Raw genomic sequence first — 24,611 nt, forward strand, 5'->3', positions numbered from 1 at the left:
GATTTGGAAGGGAAAGTTTGGATGTGTGTGTGGCAGATGTGGGTGTGGATGCTGCCTCCTGATTTATGCGCATTGGAGACTGCTGACACTGAGGGAGGTGGAGCAGGCACTGGCAGAGTAGGCACTGGCGGAGTGTGTGGATGCTCTTTGTCTCGTGTCCTCTTCCCCTGCTTCCATCTTGTGCAGATAGGAAGGAGAATGGAGATTACCTTGGAGTTGTCCAGATTTGTCCTGGGAAAAGCAGAAGATCTGAGCAGCTTTTCTGATAAAACATAATTGTTTAGACAAACTCTGGCTGAACTCACTTCCTCCTGCAGCCCAATGCACAGATAAAGGGGGTGGAAGTGGGAGGCCAATTTCACAGCCTGCTGAGGCCCTTCATGGGGTCACGCTGTCCCCAAGATTCCACGTCCACCCATTTTGGCGGCCTTGGAGAAGACGAGAGGATGCAATTGAGTGCTGTGGATGATGCCCAGGCTTTAGGTAGTTAGGCACTCTGAAATGTGGAGGAGACCTTGATAATGCAGCACATCAGTGCTGGGAGCACTGGAGTTGTCCTGGAGGGCAGCATTAGATCCATCATGGTTCGTCTGCAGAGGATGGACCTTAGTTTTGTGTTGCTCTGTGGGATATGAATTTGCTCCAGCTGTGCTCTCCCCAAATCTGGTGGTCCTGGGCATAGGGTGGCTGGGCAGAGCCGTGTCCAAGAGGGGTTCCTGTTTGGACTGGAAGTGATGAGATAAGCAGGACTTGGGTGGGATGTGGCCACAGGAGAGGTGTTGTCATGCCCTGGCTCCTAGTGAGGCTCCAAGAGTTGTGTTGTGGAGTCAGGTGAAATCTGAGATCCTGCCATAATGCTCATGTTCCTCCCATCATTGCATGGGGAAATAGTCCTCCTTGCCCCACTTTGTGTAGTAAATGAAAGTTTATTTACAGCCTAGGAATGCATGCCCTGAGGTTGGGAGGTGAAGGGTTCCTCTGCCGCCCTGAAGGAGCTCTGGGGTTTCCTCTCTGCTTTGTGGCTTTTGTGCCTGGGCAGAAAAGTCTTGCAAAGGAGCAACTTTGTGGGTGGGAGCTCGGCAAAGCAGAGGTCTTTGCATGGGCCCTGGGGCTTGGCTTTGTTTCCCTGTAGCAAGGCCACATATCCATGCATGTCACCTGGAGAAGAAGAGCTGGGAGGAGATAACCAGTGCTCACATGTGACGTGTGGGCTGGAGCAGTCAGGGACAGCAGCAGGTGATGGGCTGCCATCTGTCTGCCACCCCCCTTGGCCATCCTCATCCAGCATCTCACCAGAGCCTGTGTTTGCTTTGGACCCTGGGGGATTTGTTGTTTTTTGGGTTTTTTTATTTGTGTTGGGGCTGAAGCTAGTCCTGGTGTCACCAGCAGCAATGTACCCTGCTGTTCCTGCCCCAGGGCCCTCCATCACCATGTGGCACCTCCCTGCCATCCCCTCCATGGTGACACCTGGGCACATCTCCGAAGCTCAGACAGTGCAGTAAAACCAGCTCCTTATTTAAATCCCTGTTTGGTTAGAGAGGAAGTCAGTAAGGAGCATGGGTTATGACGGGGAGGAGCAGAAGACAAAGAAGCAAGAGGAGAGCCTGCCCCTGTTGCCCTCCTGGCCCCATGGCTCCTGGCCCGGTTCATGTTGCATCTCCTCTGTGAAGATCCCCAGGCTTGTGCTGCTGGCTATGTCTGTCCTTAGCTTCAGAGCAAGCAGAAAAGGGAGCGTTACCTCCCTCCTCTTCCTGGTTGCTCCTGCTCTGCACAGGCTCCGCCCAAAAGCCTTCAATCTCGGTCCCGTTCTGTCTGAAAACTCCTGGGCAGTGCAGCTAGGGTCCTCCTCTCTGGAGAAGGGGCTTTTCAGGATGCTGCAAAGGGCTGGACCCTTCCTCTGCACGCGTGACCTCAGGCAGGGGGAGAAAGGATGGGGCTGCTCCAGGACTGGTCCTTGCTGAGAGGGTGATGTGGGGATGGGACTGAGCTCTGCTGACCTGGCTCCGTGGGGTTTCCAGCTGTGCCCTGGCATGACCCAAAATTGCTCTGTGGAGCTTCGGGGAATGAGTATTTGGCCTCTCCTTCGCTCAGAGGAGCAGGAAGGGTCTGTTTGGGGTTATTTCAGCCCATTTGTGGGACAGACAGTCTATGGGATGGTTGTTTGAAGGCTGAGCAAACTAAAGCCATCACTTGGGCTCCACTGAAAGACCAAAGCTGGGAAAGCCTCAAATTGTGGGCTGCAGAGACAAGGGGGGACATGGCTGTGGCTTTCTGCTGGGGAACAGTGCTGTGTCCCTTGGGAGGGTCACAGAGAACGTTGTTTTGAGTTTCTTCTTTTCCTTCTCATTTTTAGACATGCAAAATTAATTTTTCTCTTTTATTGCCTGTGGCAATATTTATTTTACTGCTCTGTGGCAGTGGGGACTGGATAGGTTTCGCAAACTGAATTTTCCCTCGACAAGCCCCTCCTGATTTCGCATTTCCAGCTGCCAGGCTTGGTTTTAAAACAGCCTACACTGAGTCTGAAAATATTTGAAGGGCCGAGCAATGCGTTGCAGGAAATGGCTTAAGCTTCCTGCTCCCAAGATGGTGTGAGTGTTAAAACAGAACTGGAGAAATATTAGACATCCTACATCCGGCACGGCAGAGGAGAGCAACCCTGGGGTGATGTGATGGAAAGCCTGTACCTGCCCTGCCCCGAACCACACAACCCCCTGCTGCTCCTGGCAGCTTCTGGCAGGATGAGGGCCCCTGCTGGTGCCCCTCCTGCCCCCTCCCCCCCCCCCCATCTCCCCCGGACCCCCACAACCCCAACTTTGTAGGGGGAAAAATGAGCAAATCGTTTCCTGCTCCACTGGGCTTTGCTGTGTTTTGGTTTTGTGGGAAATATGTGGGGAGAGCTGTGGGGGGAAAATTGTCAGTGAATTTCCACCAGGAAATGAGAGTTGGGAAAGCACTGCTTTTGATGAAATATCTGCTACCAGTTTACCTGCCATCTTCCAGCCCGAAGTGAAAGGCAAAAGTCTAAAATAGATGACCAGGATCTGAGTTGGTTCCATTTGTTTGGGGCTGGAGCGGGACCTTCCACATCTGTCTGTGGAAACCACGTTGAGTTATTCAGTTAATCAGAGGCAACTTAATTTTTCCATCCCGGATAACTTCCCTCTTCACGCTGGCTGAGCACCATCTACCTGGCCAGGCAGGGAATAGCAGCTGGCTGGCTGGCCGTGCAGGACGGAGATGCATAAGGGTGGAAAAGAAATGAGAGTCTGTGTGCAGGCAGCGTGGGGAAGGGCAGTAACTGAGGAGGGGGAGGCAGCGTTTCTGTGGAGCAGGGTGGCCCACAGTGGAGCTTTCTGATGGGTGTTGCGTCTTCAGATGTAATTCAGCTCACTGGGGATTACTGCCCCATTATGGAAAGCTTCTCCAAACCCCAGTTTGTTGGCTGGAACATGGAAAATTAGGTAATTTTATTCAAAATGTTATCAGTTGGCTAAAAAATACCTATGCCATGCAGCTGGGCACCCACAGTTGCAGTAGAGGAATGAGGTGGGAGCTGCAGGGCTGCAGGCAGAGCAAGTGGGGTATGGTTTGGAGCTTTTCTCTGCAGCACCTTGGGCTGGTCTGAGCTCACTCACACTGACTTCCTCCTGACAGTCACTAAGAATCATAAATTGCTCATAATAGAAGAAAAATGAGACCTCTTATGCCCATGCTGGGAGTTGAGCCACTTTGGGAGGCGTTGTTCCAGCTCCAGGAGGAGAAGCAGAGCATGTGGGTGCCCTCTCAGGCAGGTTTACCATGAATGGAGCATTATGCTGTACTCTGAACATCCTCCTCCCTGTCTTTCTTCCTTGACCCCTTTTCCTGCACCATTTCATGTGGGGCAGTGGGAGCCCTGGCCACTCTGCAGGAGCGAGGATCAGGAGGGGGAAGTACCATCCTCAGCAGGCAACTCTGTGCCTAGGGATGTTGATAATGCAGATTGCCGATGCTCACCTTTCACCACGGCACATAACCCTGCTAAACCCTGATCGGCACAGCCCTTGGGGCTAGAGATTTGGCTAGGCATGCACCCTGTTTGTTTTCGCAGTTTCTTCTATGGGAGGTGCTTTTCCCCAGGAAGGCTTTGGCCAGCAAACTTGGGGGAGGGGATGATGAGGCTGATTTAAACGCCAAAAGTAGTTACAGCTGGCTGAAAGCTGTGTATGCAGCCCTGTAATACATCAGTGGTGCCCACTGCTCTTGCGCAACACGCTGAGGCTGGTTAAACCTTGGGGGAAGTGAGCCAGCCCTGGTCCCAGCATGGCTTCGTGCAGGCAGGGCTGTGGGCGGCAGGAGTGGAGGGGTGGGCTGGGTGGGTGTTATTTGCCTTGGAGCCATCCCCGTTGGCCTACGTGGCTGCAATGTTGTGCAGGGACCAGAAAGGTGGTCACACAGAATGGGGAAATGAAAAGGCTTTGCTGTCCCAAATGGTGCTGGGTCAAAGCCTGCTGCTGCCCGGCTCATCACATCCTGCAGCAAAACCTTGCGGATGGAGTTGGTGAAGCAGTTACCCACGCAGCATCCCCGGGTCCATGGGGCTCCGGGTGCCCTGGGGAAGGGTGAATGGGGGCGAGTTCACTGAAAAAGGAAACATCCTTCCACAGAAGTGTCCTGGAGCCCTTCAGGCGGTTCAGCGTCACTGGCTTCTGCTGAGCAGCTGCGGTGAAAATGTGGGTCTGCAGGAAGGAGCAAATGCTGCTGTGTAAATCATTGTGTGGTTGATTTATTTTTCTTCTTCTTGTTGGCTGACTCCTGGGGTCCCCCTCCCAGCTGTTCCCTCCATGTGACTGCAGGCCAGTCCGTTCATCTGCAAGACAAGCCCTCCTTCCCACGGCTCCTGCAGAGGGATGTGGAGCCCTGGGGCTGCAGCAGTGGGAGAGGCACGGAAGGGTTTGGAAACTGCTCATTGAAAGGCTCTGCGCAGGGCAGAGGGCAGTGCTCCTCTCGCTGGACCACAGGTCTGTAGGGAGACCAAAGCTGATCACTCAGCTTGTCTTAAATCTGAAATGAATGGGCAATTTGGGGCCCAAGGAGGGAGTTTTAGCAAGTCTCTGTGAGACCCTGTGATCCTGCCTTGCCCAGACATTGTGAGCAGGATGGGATGGGGAGAGCAGGGACATCCATCCTGCATTGGGCAGTGTGGGACTGTGCTGGACCTGCCTGTGGCCCCCAAGGGCTAAACCCAGTACCCAGCCTTTGCCCTTGAAATTGTTAAAGACCAAGAGAGCTTGGCCTGGCCAAGCTGTGAGAAGGTGGTGTTCCTCGGTTGTTAAACAAAAAACCTGTGAGATGAGAAGAAACAGATATTTTTATGCCTTGTCTTTGCATTCCTGTTTCTTGTGCCTTAGGCTTTACCTGTTTCCTGGTCCTGGCAACCTGGGAGGCTGTTGAAGTGGTTATTTTAAGGATGCTTTCCAGAAGCCCTGGGGTCTGTGTGCTGGGGTTCTAAGAAGAGGCTAGTGGGATGTGGCTCCTGGTCCCTGTTCACCAGTGCACAGGGCAAAGGAGGGTGCTTAGCTGTGGGGTTTTTGGCTCTTCTAGTAGACACAGCAATACCTGGTGCATAACCTCTCTCTCACTCACAGGGACTCCTTGTTGGAGCTGAGGTGCTTCATGCATTGAATGGGTGGAGGTCTTGTCAGCAAATGAGTTACCACGGCCATAAAAGACCATAAGAGCATTGTGGTGGGTTCTTATTCCAACTCTTCTCTATAACGGGGTTGTTTCCTAACATTCCCTCCCCTTGCATGATGGAGCTGATTTATAATGGGAGTCAGAGGAGTCTGAGTTGTCCGGAGTCCTGGCAGGATTTGGTTTTCTCTGGGCAGAAGGCTTCCCCTTGATGAGATTGTGGGCACAGCTGGTTTTCCCACTGCTCTTTGGCTAAAAAATAAGCTTACTCTCTAGCCCTTGCCAAACTCTGGATCCGGAGTCTGTTCTTGGAGCCTTGAGTGATGCTTTTCCTTCAGAATCAAAAATGTGACTGATGGTTGGAGCCCCAAGAGTGCTCCCAGTACTGCTGGGATGTGGGGGACAGTGGGGAGACCTGGGCCCCCAGGGACACACTGCAGGCAGCAGCACTCTGCTCTTGGCTATGAGAGAGCATCAGAAATGACAGCTGTATCCTGCAGAATCGAAAACCTCAAACCTAATGGGGCCTGTGACCTTTAAGAAGCTGCGAGCATCGCAGAGTGAAGCCACTGCCTTATCTGCACATCACAGCCACACTGCTGCCTGGGGAGGAGGGCGGCTCTGAGTGGTGCTTGGGTTGCTGCGGGCTCTTCTGGTTTCATGGGGTGATGGGGGTTTGGGAACCTGGCCCGGTGTGTGGTGCCCAGTGCATCAGGGACAGGGACACACGTTGATGTGGGTTGGTGGGTGCTGCATCCCCTCCTCAGTTACTTGTGGGGGACCCTGTGGGACTTGCAGTCTGGAGCATCCCCTAGCTATGTTCTCCAGTCCTTGTAGGAAATGGAGACAAGGCTGGGGGGGACCCTTGGTGTCCTGCAGGTTTGTGTCCAGGGAAGCTGCTCTGAATACATCCCATGAAAGGATCTTCTTCCACTGGACCAGAAAGCACGATCTGCTGTTACATGTTAGGTCTGTGGCTGCTGTGAAGCTGGGGATTAGGTGTAACAGAGCCAAACAGGTACAAATGAACCCCAAAATCAAAATGTGAGCCAGGCATGCACAGTAGGTCTGACAAAATGTTTCTTTTATTCACACCTAAAGCCAAGCTCTGCTTTCTGAGAGGCAACTGTACCTGCAGCAGCTCCTGTGATGGTTCCTGATGATCCATTGAGAGCTTATTCAGTAGCAGCTACCAGTTTGGGTGGCCCACCTCTCCCAACAGATGTGACCATCTGCCTTCCTGGCCTCCACCATGGGTACCATGCTCAGTGCTGAGCACTGGGCAAGGTCTGTGTATATCTAATGCTGCGTAGGGTGATGAGTGGTGATGGTGAGATACGGGTGCAGGCGCTGGCCGCTCCATTCCCCACTCAGCTCCGAACTCCTGGTGTGATCGTGGTGCAGGTCAGCCCGTAAATGTCTCTCAAATATTGGTGCTTCTATATATATACACAGAAATCCCTCAGGGGGAATTACAGCCACCAAAATTGGAATTAGGTCCTTAAATACCTTTTAGGGTGTATGTCTTGGCTCTTCTGTGTCTCTGAACACAGTACTGCCCCATCACCCTGATGCTGGAAAAGCATCAAAACTGAAGACATGCCCTGTAATGGGGAATAGGATGAGGGGAGTAGCTGGGGCGAGGGAGGAAGGGACTGGATGCCTTGCTGGGGGCCTGGGAGCTCCAGTGGAGTTGTGTGGCATTATTAGTCTTTAGAGAGCCTCAGGGCCTGTCTTGGTGTTGGGGTGGTGCTGAAGGAAGGTGCCCAGCATGAGCGTTTTGGACCTGGGGTAAAAGCTTGCATTGCATGTCCGACACCATCAGTGGTTGCACCCAAAACCCAGCTGTCCTTCAGTAGAGCTTGGCTTGCCACAGCTTGCCCAAGTCCTCCTGCAGTCAGAAGCACGCAGGGGCACATCCCCTTGCTGTGGGCAGGGGCAGAAACACCAGAGCCTTTTCCAGGAGAGGACCATACCTTTCCCCAACAGCTCGTGCACAGGTCGTGGGCCATCACATGCTTGTTTCTCTGGCCTGCTGCTTTTTAACGCCTCTAGATATAAAATGAGGGAGTTGGAAATATTAATGTGGCTTTTTTTATGTTGTGATGGAGCCTATCTCAGGCAGACCTCATGTTATAGCTTAGCACGGACAACTTGGTAGCTGATTAGCTGTAGGCATCTTCTGTAGTCAGTAGGAAGAGAGGTGTTTCTCCACACAGCAGGTTCAGACATCCCTGATCCAGCTCTACCACCCCACCTTTTCTACACACCCCCCACACCCCCCCCCGCAATTAGGCAGCTTGAATCCGTCCCACCCCTCTTCCAAACTCCTCCTTGGGCTGCAGGATGTCCTGTGAGATTACTGAGCCCTTGAATGAGGGGCTTTCTTAGCTTGGCAGAGGCTGAACAGATCCCAGAAGACTTCCATGCTGGGAGAAGAGCCCGTTGCCAAGTCGTAGGAGGAATTCCCACGTTCCCGTTCCTTCCCGCTGGCTGCCAAACACTCGCCCAGTCTGAAAAAGCTGATGTGTTTGGTTGAATTTAACCTTTGCTCAAAGTAGTGAGTAACAAGGTCTCTTACTTTTTGTTTCTGGGTGTAAATTCACAATTCAGCAATGGTTTTGTATGCATGACATGATTCTGCTGTGGGAAAAGCTGGAGAAGAGACAGAGAGAAACTTCACTTGGGTGAGGTCCTTTATAGCAGGGACTTTCCGGGAGCCTGCAGAGAGCTTACCCTTCCTTCCTACTCTAAAGAAACCCCCAAACCAGGCTTTTGGCGTCAGCCAGACCTTACTGTTTCAGCAGAAACAAAAAGGCAGCCCCATGGGATGTGGGATTTCTCACATCTGTGGTCGCTGCAGGTCCTGCCTGGACACACGGACACGCACACACTCCTGTGCTTCCCCTGCCAGCAGCAAGTGTGTCCAACTCTGGCAGTGGGGAACGATGGAGTTTCAGGGAGGGGAAATGCTCTTTTTTGTTGCTTCTTTTCACGCCTATGGCTGAAGGCACAGCTAGCGCTATTTTTTTTTCTGCACTGGACCCTCTTTTTATTCTCTAGTTTTTCATCTGTGATAGGAGCCCTGGTGACACTGGTGCTAGCAGTTGCCACCAGTCGCGTAGTCAGCAGCACCCAGCGCTGTCAAAACGGTGTGTGAACCACAGCTGGGCCACCTCTGTGTAACTAAGTATGGCGATGCCTTGGTTTGGGGAGACTGAGAATGATCCAAACTTCATCTCCAAGCTCCCAGACCGGGCAAAGAAGAAAAGAGAAAACCAGCAGATCCTGGAACTGCCTGGCTTCATATTCTGAGGATGTCAGCCATGGCCCACTTGTAGGACCAGCAGGAAGCGTGCAGAGAAGAGAGGTCACTGGAATCCTGTGGTGAGATTTCTGTGCCTCTTGTAGTTCTGCCATGCTGAAGATGCCCCAGCAAATTCCCTCCTGATCTGGACCTCAGTATTTGCTGGTTCAGCCTGTCTGTGCTCACAGTGCCACGGTCACTGGGTATGAAGCTGCAGAGGACTTGGCTACAAATACTGCTCCGTGACCGCTTGGCACAGCGAGGTGCTCGCCCTCCTCAAGCAAGCGTCGAGTTGCATCAAGCTGGAGATGGTCAGGCCACCAGTCTCAGCTCTGCTTGCCGTGAGCAGATGCACCCTGTCACCTTGCGCCCAGCAAAGGGCCAGGAGAAGTTGGCCTGATAGAGGTCAGCTGTATGGCAGGGCGGTGTGTGGCCTTCAAAAGGTTGGAATGACCCTGTCTCCAACACGATAGGATTTGGTTCTAATTAAACAGCCGCCCATGTACGTGACCCCTGGATGCTCCTCCCAGCGGGCAGCCCAGAGGGGTGGGGAGAAGGTGCTGATGGAGTGAGGTGCTTGGTTAGAGGGGTTTGTTTTGGAGTGGGTTTGCAGTGGGACCCTGGGGAAGCAGTATGGAGAGGTCAAACCTAATGGTTGTTTGCTGTTCCTGTACCAGCAATTCCCTCCTAGAGCTGAAGCTCTGGGGGAGCAGCAGAGGCAGGGGCAAAACTGAAGTCTTTTTTGCTCTGAACACATGGAAATCAGAGGCTTGTGGCCCACTGAAGAACAGGATTTGGAGTAATTGCCCCCTGAATGACAAACTGTTGATTATAAGAAGTGTACCCCATGGCACTGCAACCAACCCCAGGGTTATGAGCAGTGCCATAACCCCATGGGCTTTTTTCCTTTTTTTTTTCTTTTTTTTTTTTCCCTTTTTTCATATCTGTGTAAATCTCTGTGCTCCCATTAGTGCCTGCCCTCAGCACTCCCTGAAAATTGCCCAAAAATTCCATCTTGGTGCAATTTAGGATACGCTCCAGCCTGCCTCGAGAACATCTGGTATCTGTGCATAGGGTGATATTAATCACAGCATGAACACGGCCAAGTGTTAAATGGCAGAGCCCTTCCACCTCCCCCCTGCAAATGAAGGTTGTTTCAGTGTTCCAGCAATAAAATTAACCTAGCAGCCTGGACAGGCGGTGATCTGGCAGGAACAACTGCTGTGTGGGATGAAGGGATGAAGAACGTTCTTAAATGGGCCAAGAAAGCATGTGGTCCTATGAGTTTTTTGAAATCCCTGCGGTGTTTGAAGCTATTTTCTAGTCTTCCCTGTCTTCTGAATCCACGGCTGTTACTGCTGCATCTGCAACTGTTCCCTCTCCCTCGGAATTTTGTGCTGAGGCTGTTGTTTTGGGTGTAAATGCTGCTCCCTGTTTCCGGGAAGGTAAACACCCCTCCCTTGCCCTGCTTTGCTGTAGAGATATCAAAGTACTTTGCAAAGGGGGAGAGGAGTTGTTTCTGTTTTGTAGATGGAGGAACCAAGTTGCCAAGGCTACTGAGAAATGTATGTGAATATACTTGCTCAGAGGGTGCATGTGTTTTTGCTCCAGGACACTTAGTGGCTTCCTTTAATATTGGGCAACAAGCAGACAGGACTGGCACAGGGAATATTTTTATTCCCCTTTCTTTGGGTGACCACACGCCAGACAGCGGGCAAGCACCCATCGGCACCATGCTATTCACGTTGCCCCCAAAGGAAAGCGTGGCTCAGGTTTGCCCCAAGTTCCCCAGCTTGTGGCTGAGTTTTTTAAAAAAGAAAACAAAAAAAAAAACACCAATCCAACTATGTCTCGAGTGCAGTTGGCCCCTTAACCACCAAGGCTGCTATACTTTCAAGGGAAGCAGCCCCAGCACTGCTGCATGGGAGGGGCGGGGTGTAGGGGAATAACTGTTGTGTGGTGCCTTTGATGTTGGAGGCTTTTACCAGCGTTACCCAGGGAGAAACTTGAGTGCTCTTTATGTCTGGGTGAGGGAGGCAGAGAGCCAGGAGGGGTTTGCTTTGTGAGACCTTTATGAAGAGAACTGAGCAAAACTTCTCAAAAGTTGTGGAGAGGCTCTCTGGGGCGGCAACTGAAATAGGTGCTGAACCAACCTTGGCTCTTGCAGACGCCAGGCAGTGTGCACTGTCCTCCTCCTTGTAACCCTTGGCTGTGTAAGTCTCCCTGCCTGAGCTCTCCCCAGCCTTGGGGAATAAAAAGCCAAGGTAAAGGCTGTGCTGGTGTTTCCACAGCTGTGCCAGAAGGAAGTCGTGGAGCAGGCAAGCTGGATCCCTGGCCATGTGATGAGTGCAAGGGAGATTGAAGGGTAAGGAGGGGAAAAGTAGAGCAGTGGCTCAGCAAGGGGAAAATACCAGGGGCATGATGCAGGCATCGGTGCAGGGGAACGCTTTGTCAGGGCCTGTGCTAAGGGAGGGCCAGAGTCGAGTGTGCTGGCCGCTCAGGTTTGCCGTGGGATGGGGATGTGCTGGGCCGTGTCTCAGTGCCCAGGTGAAGCACGCAGGGAGTGGGCAAGGGGAGTCACAGCAGCTGGTGCTAGGTCCTGGGGGTGAAACCGGGCGGCAGCGACCCTGATAATCCTATCCATCACCAGGTGATGGGGGCTCCCTGGGCTGTCAGATCTCAGTGGGCTGGGACCCTGCTGCAGGCAGGCTGCCCTCGCCCAGCTCCCACAGTGAAAAGGGACCCTGGTTGCTGGCAATGCCAGGCAAGGTTGAGAGTACTGCCTGCGGAAGGGTCCATACCGGATTTGGGAGCCCTGCCCTGGCCAGAGGGGCCAGGGGTGGTTGTCTGCATCTGTGCAGCTGTGGGAAGGGGCTGCTGCAGCCTTGCCTGCCCGGCAAACGCTTGGTTGCTATCAGCTTTGCTGGCTGCATTGGTGATGCTCTTGCATTACTTCCTCTGGGAAAACACATTTCTGTAGCATCCTGGGGAGCGTATCTGGTGACGTAAGAGAGGGCTAACAGCCCATGGTTGTCTCTCCTCAGTTTCTGCTCTGGAAGTTGGTTGTGAACTGATAGGGAAGGAACCTCCGGTGTTAGATGGCCCCTTGTCCTGGTGAGCACTGGGGGAAACCCATCTCTGGAGCATCCTTGTGAGCGCTGGTGGGTGGTGCCAGGGCACCAGGCCAACGAGGCGGTGGGGAAATCCTCCTCTCCCCAGCCCTTTTCTGTAGTTCTCAGTGCCCATGTGGGAAGTGCTCCCCAAAAGTAGACTCCTGCTCTCTCCTTCTCTCACCCATCCTGCCCCAGCATACGTGCAGCAACCCCCAAACCTGAGCTGCAGCCTGTGCCCAGGATGTGTGTCCCCGCCTGTTCAGGGAGACTCGCTGTGGGATGTGCTAGAGGCACCCAGAACCCTGGGGACCCCCATCCCCCCCGAAAAAAGGCAGGGGGATGAGGGCGCCCAGCTGCCTGCTAGCGGAGGTCAGATCCCTTCCAAGGGGCGCGATGTTCTGGCTCTTGCCGCCGGGACCCCCGGCCCCGCAGCGGGGTGCGGGGGGTGGGTTTGCCGGCCACTCGCTGTCCCCAGTAGCGCCGCAAGTGTCCACGCGTGGGACAGCAACGAGGAACAGGACTCGCCTCCCCCCGCCCTGAGAGCGTTTCCCCTGGCTTTTCTCTTTAATTGGCTCTTTTGAACCAGCCCCGTCCAACCCCCTCCCTGCCTCCGGCCCCGGCCCCGCGCGGGAGCTGCGGCCGCCCGGGTGAGTGCGGGGGCTCCGCGCCGGGGCTGGGGGGTTCCCGCGGGGGCGCCGGGGCCGCAGTGCGCTCCCAGCCCCGCGGCGGGCTGGGGCTGGGGCTGGGGCTGCGGGGAGGGCGGGCGCTCGGCGGGGCCGGGGGCGGCAACCGGGTCACGCCGCGCCGCCGTCTCGCGTGGGCGGGCTGAGTGCGGACACCGCGGTCCCGCCCGCAGGTCTGTTCCGCGCTGTGTCGCAGCATTGTAGCTGTGGGAAGCTTGGGGGGTGTTTTTGCTTCCCTTTCTAATTAAAAAAAAAAAATTAATGGTGCCTCATTCTTCTCTCGCCGGTCATGAGGGCTGTTTGCACAGTGATTGCGGAGGATTGGAAACATGCATGTTTAAGTGACGTGGTGGGAACCCCCTGGGCTTGCTAAGTGCACGGTTTTTCAGTCTGGCAGAGGCAGGGTGCTGAGCGCGGGCAGCCCAGGCCGTGTGCGGTGTGTGCCCGCAGGAATAGTGCCTTTCCCCTTGTACCCCGACGACCCGCTGTCACCCGGCACCTTTACACCCCTCGGAGGCAGCTGGGGGGTTTCTGCTCCTGCCTGTGCTGTGACCCGCTGGTCCTGCCCGCAGGCGGCCCCTGTGTGGCAGAGGCTTCGTGCCAGAGAATTTCAGACCAGGGTTTTTCTATCCATCCCTGGAACGACCACGCTTCATTCAGGGACATGCATCCGGGATGGATCTGGGCTGACGTATTCGGGGCCGAGACTGTCTCTGGTTCTACGAGGGCAGATCAGGGCTGGGGGAGCAGCTGGGCTCCAATGAGGCCAATACTGCTGCCCCATGCGGTGGCTTTCAGCATATACTGGGCTGTTTATATAGGGTTTCTCGGGGATTTTATAGTTTAGGATTAGAGGGCACTGATAGGGTGTTGTGTCTGCCCTTCCATAAATTGCAGGTCCCTCCATCTTGCCCCCAAACCCCTCTTTGGATCTATGGGCATCTAGCCCTCCATGAGCTGAGCAGCCGTGTGCCCTACACAGCCCACTGGGATTGCTCCCACTGCTCTCAGGTGAACTTGCACGAATGCACGGACCAGAGGAACATGAGAACATTTTACTATAGTGCCAGGCAAGTTTTGGGTTAAATACCTCTTGTGTTAAGCAAGTTGCTTAATTTTATGGAATTGCTGCTGCCACAGATGGTGGGGGCTGCACATGGAGCAGACAGGTGGTGCAACTCTAGGGTGCGTAGAGATTTTACGCTGCTGTTGGAGATGCACTGGCTGAGGGTCCTGGGTTCCCTGTTGCTAAGAGCCGTTGGTTGGTTTGACCGAAATCCCCCACTAGATAGGCGGGTCTGGGCCGCATGACGGGAGATTTGCATGGGCAGGCAACGCTCCGTTGAGCTTTGGTTTTGAGATGAGTGGTGGTTTAGGCACCACCCTGTTAAAAAAAAAAGGCAAGAATTAGGATTACATGTGAACCCTTAAGTGCCATTGTCCCATCCAGGTGTGATTCCAGATTGTAGGGTACAACATCCAGGAGTACAGTTATCCAGGGTGTGTGCTCTGCTTAAAGCCCTGCTGTAAGGGCATCCTGAGTGCAGGTATGGACATGCTGAGATAGAAGAAATATGTTTGGAGCACATGGAGGACTGCAATAGCCCTGGGATCTGTGACCCTTTTCATGCTTTTGTAGTTGCAGTCCGTGATTTTCCACGTTGAGAGCAAAATACCTGTGTGGCTGTGGGACTTGCGGGTGGCTTGGTGGTGGTGCATTGAATGTGTTTGACCTTGTAGCTGTTAAGCATGTATATTCTCATTAGTATATGCTAGCAATAGCTCTAAGTATGCAGATGTGCCAGGGTCTAATGGCTTGGTAGCTAATAACCTGGCAGCAGCGGTTCCTGGATGCCTCTCCGTGGGGAATCCAGACTTCCCTCTCCAAGCACAGTGGAATTTTTATAGCATGTGATTTTAAATGCTGTGATTTCCGTATGGCCGTGACACTACATCCAGCCCTGTCGAAGCTATGCCAGGGCTGGGCAAAACCCACGCTGGAGATGTTGTTGATCCTTGAGTAACATTTCTGAGCTTTGCTCCAGTATGTAGGAAAGGCTGGGCTGGGAAAGGGAAGGACAGCTCACTTAGGGTTGCACCTGCTGGCTACTGTGACTTTATGTCCGAATACAACTATGCTTCATTTCATTTATCTCTAAAATTTGGTAGGCACTTTGTGGAGAAGCATATGGTAAAGCTAGCTCATTCATTAAAAAATAGTAACAAAAACTAGACTGAAAGAATTAACCTTGCAAATACAGCTCAGTGACATCCTAGGAGTACATGTCCAAAAATCCTGTGGGGGAGCTGGCACATGGCATTTCAAGGTAACAGGAAGGCCTGGGAAGGAGCAGTGGCAGAGGGTCCAGGCTGGCAAACCCCATTTGCTGCAGGGGCATAGCTGTCGGGGCCGCACTGTAACGCAGGAAAGGATGCAGCACCATGGGATGCGTGCCCGGGTGTCAGCTGCGAGATGAAGGCAAAAGTGGTTTGTCTGCATCCGTAGTGGGTGTGAACACCGTCTGCTTCCCAGCAGCATCCCTGGCTTTGTTCCCTGGATCCCTGTCCTTTTGGGGAAGAGGCACGGCTCTGCCGTTACCACCCTGAAGCTCTCCGGCACATGCTGGCTCACCTTCATCATCCTGAGATGTGGTCCCCAAAATGCCAGGCAGTGTCAGGACGCGTGCAGGTTCCTCCCCATGTGCCCTCATTGCCATCAGCGATCGCTATGGTGGGGTGCGGCTGAGCATCACCCGGTGGGAATTCGGCAGGGGTGCTTTCTCCAGTCCCTGATAAATCATATGAGAACCGATGCCGAGGTGTGGCTGCTCTGGGGGTGCTTTGGGGCCATCAGACCTTGCCAGGATAAGACACCTGCGTACCCGTGTCCTGCCGCAGGGATGGTGCCTGTGTCCAGCTGCCTCCACCGGCTCTCCCTTCTCACAAACTTGTGGAAAAGTGATTTATCTTCCCATTTTATGGCCCTCTCCCAAATTGGGTTAACACTTGCTGCGAATGCAAAACTTGCTGGAGGGGCCTGGTCAAACGGGGCTGTAAAAGCCACATTTTCTTTGGGAATTGGATTAAGGCCCCTTCTTTTCTGGGCGGATGTGGGTGACGTTAAATCTCTCTTTGTCCTGGACAGTATTTCTGGCCCAGCTGCAGCGGGTTAACCCTTTCTCATCCCACACAGTCCTGGTGATGAATAGCCCTTTGCTAAGCAACAGAGACCTTTTCCTTGGGTGGCTGTGGGTGGAAGTAGGGGCAGTGCAGGCTATGTCCTCCCCCTGCGCAGTCAGGGGCTGAAGTGGCAAAGCCTTGATGCCTGGGTAGGGGACTGCATTGGCGTGTGTGTGGGACGGGGACCTGCCCTAACTCAGCTTTCTGCTGCCTTTCTTTGGCTTTTTTTATCTCTTCCTATTCCCCCAGATAAGCTGATGGAAGGGGAGATGTGCTGCAGTCCTGCACTGGGACCAGAGCCCTCGCTGTGTTGGGGTAGCCCCAGCTGCCTGGATGGAATATGGGTGGGACAGGGAGGGGACAGAAGTCACAGCGAGCAGAGGCCAGGCCAGCTGGCGACTGTGGGAGAACTGCTTGTGTGCTCCGTGGAGAGCAATTACCATGCCAGTGGTGCTCCATGGGGCACTGGTGCCCAGGCAGACACTGGCACTGGGCTGGGGGTAGGAGCTTAATTTTGTCTGGAGAGCTGGAGGACTTTATTAGTAGCCAGCAGCAGGGTGATTGCAGGCAGAAAGCACCCTTATGGCTCCAGGGAAGCCCTCGGCTCCTTTGCCCAGCCTCTGAGGAGGTGGCTTGGTTTGGTACTTGGTGCTTGGCTCTAATCTGCTGTAGCCAAACAGAAGTGAAGGTGGTTTCGTAGCTGTCTCTGGGGTCGGTCGGCATCTCATGCCGCACACCCAGGGCTTGCGTCCATTTCATGTTTTTTTTTTCTCCGCTGCACCACATTGCCGTGTCACCTTGGATTCATCCACATTGCTCTCAGACTTGGCTTATTTATTTATGCAAAAGCCAAATGGTAGCAGGGACTGTCCCTTTCTGGTGGCCTGGCAGAGCTGGCAGGGGTGCCCAGCGCCAGCTCCCTGCAGCACAGATCCTGTGCTGTTACCAGGATGGCTCCTGATAAGAGCAGAGCAAGGATTTGATTTCCCTGTGGGGGGTCCAGGACCTTGTTGAAGTGGCACCAGGAGGAGCTCACCAGGTCTCCTGGCAGCGGTGGGCTTGCAGACCACATGTCTGAATTCTCCCCATGCCCTTCTGCTCCCCTGAGTGTTAGGATGTGGTCGCTCCAAGGCTGATGGAGGGGTGTCGCCACCTCCCAGATCTGACCCCAGGAGCAGATGGGGACTGAGTGGGACTCTCTCACAGCGCTGGGAGCTGCAGGGAAGCAATGCATTTCTCTCCCACCCGTCCTCGCCCTCCCCCCATCCTCCTGACCTTTCTGCATCAAAATACAAAGCGCTATTATTCGTAGAAAAGCACCTCCATCAGAGGAGACAGCTGGCGCTGCAAGCAGCTTTCTGGGGATGGGTTGCTATTAATTAAGCTGCAGGAGACAGCCCGGCAGCTTGGCAGCTTGAATGGGGTTTCTTTCTGTTCAAGGTTAGGGTGCCTTAAATTCTTTCTTCTTTACCTCCAAAGAGAATTTATAGGCTTAAAAGGGGAAGCACACAAAGGATGGAGAAAGGCCCTTTATGCCCTGCTTGCACAGACGTTACCCATCGCATTGCTGGTGATGAGCGTGTATGTGCAGGGACCCATAGGACACCCCAGCACCCACTTTGCAGTTTGATTTGTACCAGGTGGATGCTGTGACCCCCAGGGATGTCACTGCCTGGCAGGGCTGGAGCATCTCCCCATCTAGAAAGGAGATGCCACTTTGGGGTGAAATAGAGTTTAAACTACTTGAGCAAGTTTGCTTGAGCTTTGGGGTGACCCAGCTGGCTGAATTTTTCACTCCATACCATTCTGCCTTACAAAGGTGATTTATTTTCACCAAACTCGTCCTCTGCCCCTGCTGCTGAGTCCACTTCAACTATGCTGCTGCTGGTGAGAGAAACAGAGGCAGCGGTGGAAGAGTGCTGGACCCCTGCAAGGTGCCCCGTGGCTTGAGACTCACGGAGGGTCCGTCTGCCCCCTGTCTTTCCGCAGGGCAGGGTATAGGGGTTTGGTGGCGTGGGGCTCTGGGATGCTGGCTGGATGATGTATAGAGGATTTTTCTTTCCCTTTTGAGGGTAATTTCTCCTTGTGATAGTCTGGCTGGGGATGTCTGGGGAGTAGATCATGCCCTTGAGGAGGAGAGATGAGGATTGCTCCTAAAGAAAAGGCAGCAGCTGAAGGAGCGAGGTGCATTTCCTTCAGCAGGGCCAAGCTGTGCCATCTGCAGAGCTGTCCTGGTGACTCCTGAGCCGCAGCATTTCAGTGCCAAGGCAGACCAGTGCCTGCTGAGCAAAACCTGTGCTCAGAGCTGCGGCGTTGGGGGAGTTGCCCTGAAGATGCTGCATGCACTTCATGTCTGTCCAAACAGGAACATCAGTGGCCAAACCCCCGCAAGGTTGGGGGGATGTTAGGAGGAATGGGTTTTTTTCTTGCTTTTTCCAAATATTCATGACCCTAGAGCAGCTTCTGAGGAAAGCACATTCCCTTCTGGAAAGTGATGGATTACTCAAGCCCAGCAAGGAGCCTCCTGCCTTCCCTACGCAAGGGAGCAGGCAGCACAGATCTGCTGCAGAAGAAAGATGCTGGAGGAAGGGATGCTGCTGCAGGGCCACTGCTGGGATGCGACGCTAGGAAGTGAGGCATGGCCTCCGTGGGGTGTGGGATATGATGCCGGTAGGCGAGGCATATCTCCCTGGAGAGCATGTGACTCATGCCAAGGGCATGGTGCCAGGTGCGCATGCTGGACAATGGCAGCTTGTGAAATAGTTCCTTCCCTCCTGGAGAATGGGAGTGGGCTGGAGGAGTCCCTGGTTTTTGGTGCGCTGGGAGTGGGAATGGTCCTGGCACTGTGTCTAACACGAGTTCAATATAAACGGCCACAGTTCAATGATGCTGGCAGGCCCTACTGCCTGCTCCTGTGCAAGGCGTTGAGGGGGTGGATGGTGGCCGCTCCCTGTGCTGTCTCAGGATGTCCGTGTTCTGTCTGATGGAGCCTGCAGGGGCCTGAGATGCTCCCAGCAGCACCTGCACCCCATGGTACCTGCTGCTCCACTGCCGTCTCCGTCTAGGGAGATTTAAGCCACCAAATAACTCTTCTTATGAAGGAACTGGTGTGATACCTGCAGGGGTGTGTCTCTGATGTGGGCTGCTCAGAGAAGCTGCTCAATGCCAAAACCCAGGTAGCTTGAAAGAGTAAAAACAGCATCATGGATAGACTTGGAAGTCCAGTACAGCCAGAAGGTAGGAAATACCATTCTGTAGATCCTACTGTTACAGACCTTCTGGAGAGTTACCCTGCACGTTCAGAAGGGACCACAGTGGTTGCCTGCCAGAGCGCTTCCCAAGTGGTAACGCCTGCAGCTAGGCTCTTAGAAAAGTGTTGGGGTTGGTTTTAGATGTTCCTGGTATGGGGGATCCTTTCTGCTCCTGCTGGAAGTGATGGTGTCTCTTCCAGTCTTAAAAAACTAAATTTTGGTCTTCTGGTCTGCAAGTCCATGCCCTTTTCTTGGTCATGCTGCCTTCCACTGAGCTTGCTGGTGCTTCAGCAAGGTCTCTGGGTGTGCTTTTCCTTCTGCTATTGATCTGAGATTATAAATATAGCTGGCAGGTTTTCCAGCTATCCATCGAAGCCATTGGGGACTTGCAGGTGGTCAGCATTGCTGCACTACTGAAACAACAAAAATGATTTACTAAACGCTAATGCTGCACTTTTAACTGGGGATTGGTGTGATGCAGTACAAATTAGAAATGTCCCTTTAGCGTTCCTGCAAGAAAAGATGTCCTGCTCGTGCTCCCCACATTCAAGGGATTTGATGTTTTCTTACTGTTGGGCAGCTTGGGGTGAAACATTTTTGTTGGCAGCCCAGCAGGACTCCCTCATAGGCCGGCTAGTCCTGGTTAAGCTGTCTTCATTTGCATATCTCAGTTATTCCTCAAAGCTGTGGTTGGAGTTGGAGTACATGCTGACCATGTACTCCAAGGGCAGAGCATTGCCCAGTGTAGGGGAGAGCTGCAGTGCTGCCAGACAGTTTTCTGGTGCAAGATAAAAGATGGTGGTTTGGATTTTCCCGAAAACTGAGGTATTATGGAAACCATCGCTGGTGATCTGCTGCTCCTACTGCCTCCCAGCCTTTCCTGAGCATCAGTGCTGGACCACCTTTTCCACTGAGCCTGACCAGCCCTGCACTAATGCCGGGTCTTGTCCCCACTGCCCTGTTCAGCGTGGCTGTGACATGGGGACCCACTTTTACCTGCAAAGCTGGTGGATAAAGTAGTACAGATAAGAACTGCATAAGGCAGGCAGGAACCTTATTATTTTGGATTAGTTGTAAGCTCAAGAACTGGATCTGTAGTTAGTTCAAATCCCTTGGTACAACTTAGAACAGTGAGAGGGCCTTGCTAGAATTGTTCCTAGCTCTGATTATTATTTCTTTAAAGAGTAGACCAATAACTTTGTGATTTTAAAAGTTTGAATGGGGGATTTGGATCCAGTTCTTGGCTCTGTTCTAAGTTTTCTGCCTGACCCTGGGCAAGTCACTTAATCCTTTTCCTGGTCATCTGCACCATCTGCACCATAGGGGTAAGGCTGCTTCCTTCCTCCACTGGTCAGTCCTGCCTGTTCGCACAGCCAGCTCTTACAGACAGAAATGTGCAGTGGGAGAACAAGTATGATAAAGCCCTGCTTTTCTTGCAGGAATAGAGAGGTGCTCCTGTAACAACAAATCTTGGAGATGGCTGTTTGTCACTCTGCAAGTGCCTCCTCTGTGCACACAGCTCCAAAGCCACCCGAGAGCCTTCATGAGGACAAACACAGCTGGCAAAGCCCAAAGTACTTACTCGCTTTGAGGCCAAAGATGCCACTTTAAAGTCCTTCTGAGCTGCTTGCTCCCCCACCTCAGGTTATTTCTGGGAAGGATGAGATATGAGTTGAAACAAAAAATTGTCAACAAAGTAATCTGAAAAACAACAGTGTGAGCTCCCATTCTGCTTCAAATGCTTTTGCAGAACTTCAGTGACCAAGGGGGGAACTTTTCTGTGTTTTTTTTTTCCCTCACAGGCAAGACTAAAACACACCCACAGATTCAATATGGGAAAACAACACTGAGGAGCAAGGCTTCACATGGCTGAGCACCTGTGCTTATGCCTCTGCTGCCAGCCTTGGTTTGGGCAAGCAAACCCTGTGCTGGATGCTTAACACCTGCACAATGTTACAGATGTGGTTAATTTAACAGCAGGGATGTGAAAAGTGGATTGCATCTGCAAAGCCCATGGGCACCTGAGGTCCCTCCCTTATTCCCTCTGCAAGTACAGTACCTGAGTGAGCATGGCAGAGCTTTACAGAGCCAGGCTGATCTGCTTTCCAGCTCTGCTCTTGCCTTTTTCCAGCTAACACGTGGCTGGAGTGACCTGCAAACAGACCCAGCTGCTGCTTGGGCAAGCCCAGTTTGGCATCTAGCATTGGATTTTCCTGGAGATTAGGGAGATTAAAACACTAATGCCCATTGATAGGGGTTAAAGCTTTATTAAGTCATAAAAAGTCGTGTAATCCAGCAGAAAGCTACGCACAGCTGCAGTGAAGCAGACTGAGGCTGGATTTCCTGCCTGGGTGCTGGGGTGGAGGTTTCTCAGAGATTGGTATTTGTGGCACTTGCTGAAGCGGGGGGATGCAAGTCTCACCCCTCTGAGCACCCATCGTTTCCAGGGCAGCCCACGCCAGCCTTGCCAGGCATTGCAGGGAAGGGATGCTGCCAGCAAGGCATGTGGCAGCTGCGCTGGGTGAAGGAAGAGCTGCCACTGCTGGTGGTCTGGAAGGCGAAGGTAGAGGGCAGCCACATGAGAGCCAGGGATGGCAGGTCAGAGCGGGCTGCAGTGCTGCTGGTGCGGGCGGCAGGGTTTGCATCTGGAGCAGGAGTTTGGCAGCAGCTGGGTGATGCTGATAACAGGTCAAAAAGGATGGACAAGTACTACTAGCCCCTGGTTTGTGGGCTGTGCAGGGACTATGCTTGGGAAATGGAGTCCTTTGGGTACTGAGAACTACAAATGTGCAAATCTGTCTTAACCCTTTTGTCACCTGCAGGCCTTTCTCTGGGAATGCAGACCTTCTGAGAAGTCCAGGGAGCTGGGGACAAAAATACCCTGAGATCATAGGACAGGTCAAAGTAACATGTCAGAACCAGGGGCCCAAAAGAGGCAGGCTGGCTTTGCATCATGGCTGCAAAGGGAGAGAGAACCCCTTCGGCTCCTGGCCCAGCAGTCTGGGTAGTGCAGGTGTTGCTGGGCTCTCCGTGCTTGCTGCCCAGGGCTTCCTGCTGAGCAGCATCAAGGGGGCTTCGACCCACAGCAGGGACTGGCTGGGACCCCAAGCTGCTGGTGGGGCAGGGCCTGGTGGCAGAGCCCACCCGCCTGGCCCCCTGCACCTTGTGGCTTCCCTCCTGCGGCTGGGGCCCTGCTTTCCGCTGGTGGGAGAGAGGTGATGATGCTCTGGTAATCAAGATGTAAGGCAGTAAGGGCTTATGGAGACAGATAATATCTTTATTCAGCTTAATTGACATGATTTTAAAAAGCGACTAGGCTGGTGGATGTAGGCTGCCGTCTCGTCCCTGGTAGATGCAAGATGCAGCTCAGGGGTCTTCAAACAGCTGCAGAGCAAAGTGAGCCCACAGTCAAGCGGTGTTAACACCCACTGGAGACTGGTTTCAGTCTCTGCTGGGAGAATTTCAGGATGCTTGAAAGCCAAAGGCAAGTTTCAGCCTGAGCACTGAGCTGTGCTCAGCGCTGGGGACGGGGATGCACCCCTGTCCCTTCGTCCCTGGAGCAGCAGAGCGGACCGTGCTCTGCTCGGGCTGGGACCGAGCTGGGGCTGCTCACTTTGTCCCAGCCTCGCTCCTTCCCCGTGGAAGTCGCCACTGCCGACCGCCCCGCACCTCCTGCGTGGGCCCGGGAGTGACCGAGGGTGGAGGGACGGGGTGGGACGTGCTGCACATCGTCCCCCTAACCCTTCCCCCTCCTAATCTTTGCGAGCCTTCCCGGCCCGGGGCAGGGGGATGGAAACCGCCCTGGGGCGAGGCAGACTTCGCAGGAAGAGGCTCCATCCCCCGGGCCGGGCTGAAGGGGGAGGAGGAGGAGGAAGGACGGACGATGGGGGAGGAGGCGGAGGGCAGCGCGGGAGGAGGCGGGGAGCCGCCGGCTGCTGGAGCCGCCGCCGCCGCGGGTGAGTCTCCGGTTCCCGGGGCCGGGGGGCAGCGGAGGGGTGGGGGCTGATAGGGGAGAAGTGCCTTTTTGGGGGTGAATTGTTCTGGGGGAGGGTCTGAGAGCGCGGGGGGGTCCTGCCGGCTCCCGCGGGTGGCATGGGCACCTGAGCGCGGGGGGGGTGCCGGGGTGGGGGTGCCCGCTTACGGCCGCGGGAGCTCTCCCGCAGCCTCCCCCCAGCCCCTGTCGCCCCTGCCACCCACAACGGGGGCTGTTGTTCGGCGGCCGCCTGGCCGCGATGCCGGCATTGTCTGGGGATGAATAGCGGCAGTGTGCGGGGGGGCACGGGGTCTACCCGCTGCTGCTGCTGCCGCCCCCTGTTAAACGGGCTATCGGGGCATCAGGGACGCAGTTGCCCATAGTAAAAACAAAACAAACAAACCAAAAACAAATAAAACCCAAACCCCCCACCCCTCAAAAAAAACCAAACCAAACCAAACAACCCCGACCGCCCCATCCCCCCAAAAGAAAAAAAAAAAAGCTAAACTAAAAACTTCAGGATGTAAATCCCTCCTTGCGCACTGGATACTCCAGTACCTCGGGGTGCTGGCGGCACTGGTGCTGCTGGCTTGCCTTTTTTTTTTTTTTGCCGTAGCTCCAGAAGTCTAGCTCAGTCAGGCGTGGGAGGCCAGCGTGGACTGAAGCATGGCGGCTGTGGGCACACACAGCTGTGCCAGGTGCCCGGGCTGAGGTGCCCATGCAGGGCCTGCGGTGGGACACTTTCCTCCTGCAGTGCTTTTTGGGCAAGCTGAGTTTGCGGACGCTGCCTGTCTCTTTGTTTTCAAAGCACAGAGCTCCCCAGAGAAGTGGTGAAAGGTGAGAGGTGCTTTCTCTTGCCCAGGCACTGGGAAGGGTCCCCGCATCCCTCCTGTGCCGAACACCATCACCCAGGGTGGACGGGGAGTTGGGAGGAGGTCCCCTCCCCAGACCTACCAGGGAATCAGTTTTATGTGGGTCCTCAGACCCCCCGGGCGTGGGCAACCCTGAGCCTGTCTGCGGGGAGCAAGGGCTGTGCTGGCCATCGGTGTTTCGGTGCTTGGGGCCGGTTGATGGAATAGCTTTTGCTGGCGTTGGTGTGCAGGACAATGTGCAGCCCCTGAGTGGGGTTGTCCCAGAGAGGCAGGGCTGGTCTTGGGGTCAGCTCTCGCTCTACCTCCGGGGCAAGTTGCCTGTGGAGGGAGACCACTGGGGCTGCATGGCCGGAGACCTCCGTGTGCCCGAGGTGCGGGGCTTGGTTTGCAAGACTGGAGTTGGCAACACTTGGGGATGTTCATGATCATCATCTTCAATTTAAGCTTCTCTGGGCAAACAGGCAGAGATCAGCATAACAACTCCTTGCAGGTCTCTGTAAGTTGTTTAGGGCTGCTGCCTCACGTGGCTCGAGAAATGAGGATGTATGGCTGTGCA

At 54.1% G+C, this 24,611-nt stretch overlaps 1 protein-coding gene across 7 annotated transcripts in view; it reads left to right on the forward strand.

Annotated features, from left to right (window-relative positions):
* SEPTIN9 (septin 9) overlaps positions 1 to 24,611 on the forward strand; it is a 143,289-nt gene that overhangs the window by 92,386 nt on the left and 26,292 nt on the right. The window contains exon 1 of one of the 7 annotated variants that reach the window (XM_064467452.1): positions 12,722 to 12,743. The exons of 5 other annotated variants lie outside the window; for them this stretch is intronic. Coding sequence is in view for 1 of the 2 variants with exons in the window: in XM_064467451.1 (XP_064323521.1) it covers positions 23,094 to 23,166 (73 nt within the window). In the remaining variant the exon portion in view is untranslated. Of the gene's footprint in view, positions 1 to 12,721; positions 12,744 to 23,069; positions 23,167 to 24,611 lie in introns of those variants that run through there. One more of the 7 variants, XM_064467451.1, reaches the window with a different exon arrangement.

The sequence above is a fragment of the Phalacrocorax carbo genome, chromosome 16 (assembly GCF_963921805.1).
Source record: "Phalacrocorax carbo chromosome 16, bPhaCar2.1, whole genome shotgun sequence".
NCBI classification, from domain to species: Eukaryota; Metazoa; Chordata; class Aves; order Suliformes; family Phalacrocoracidae; genus Phalacrocorax; species Phalacrocorax carbo.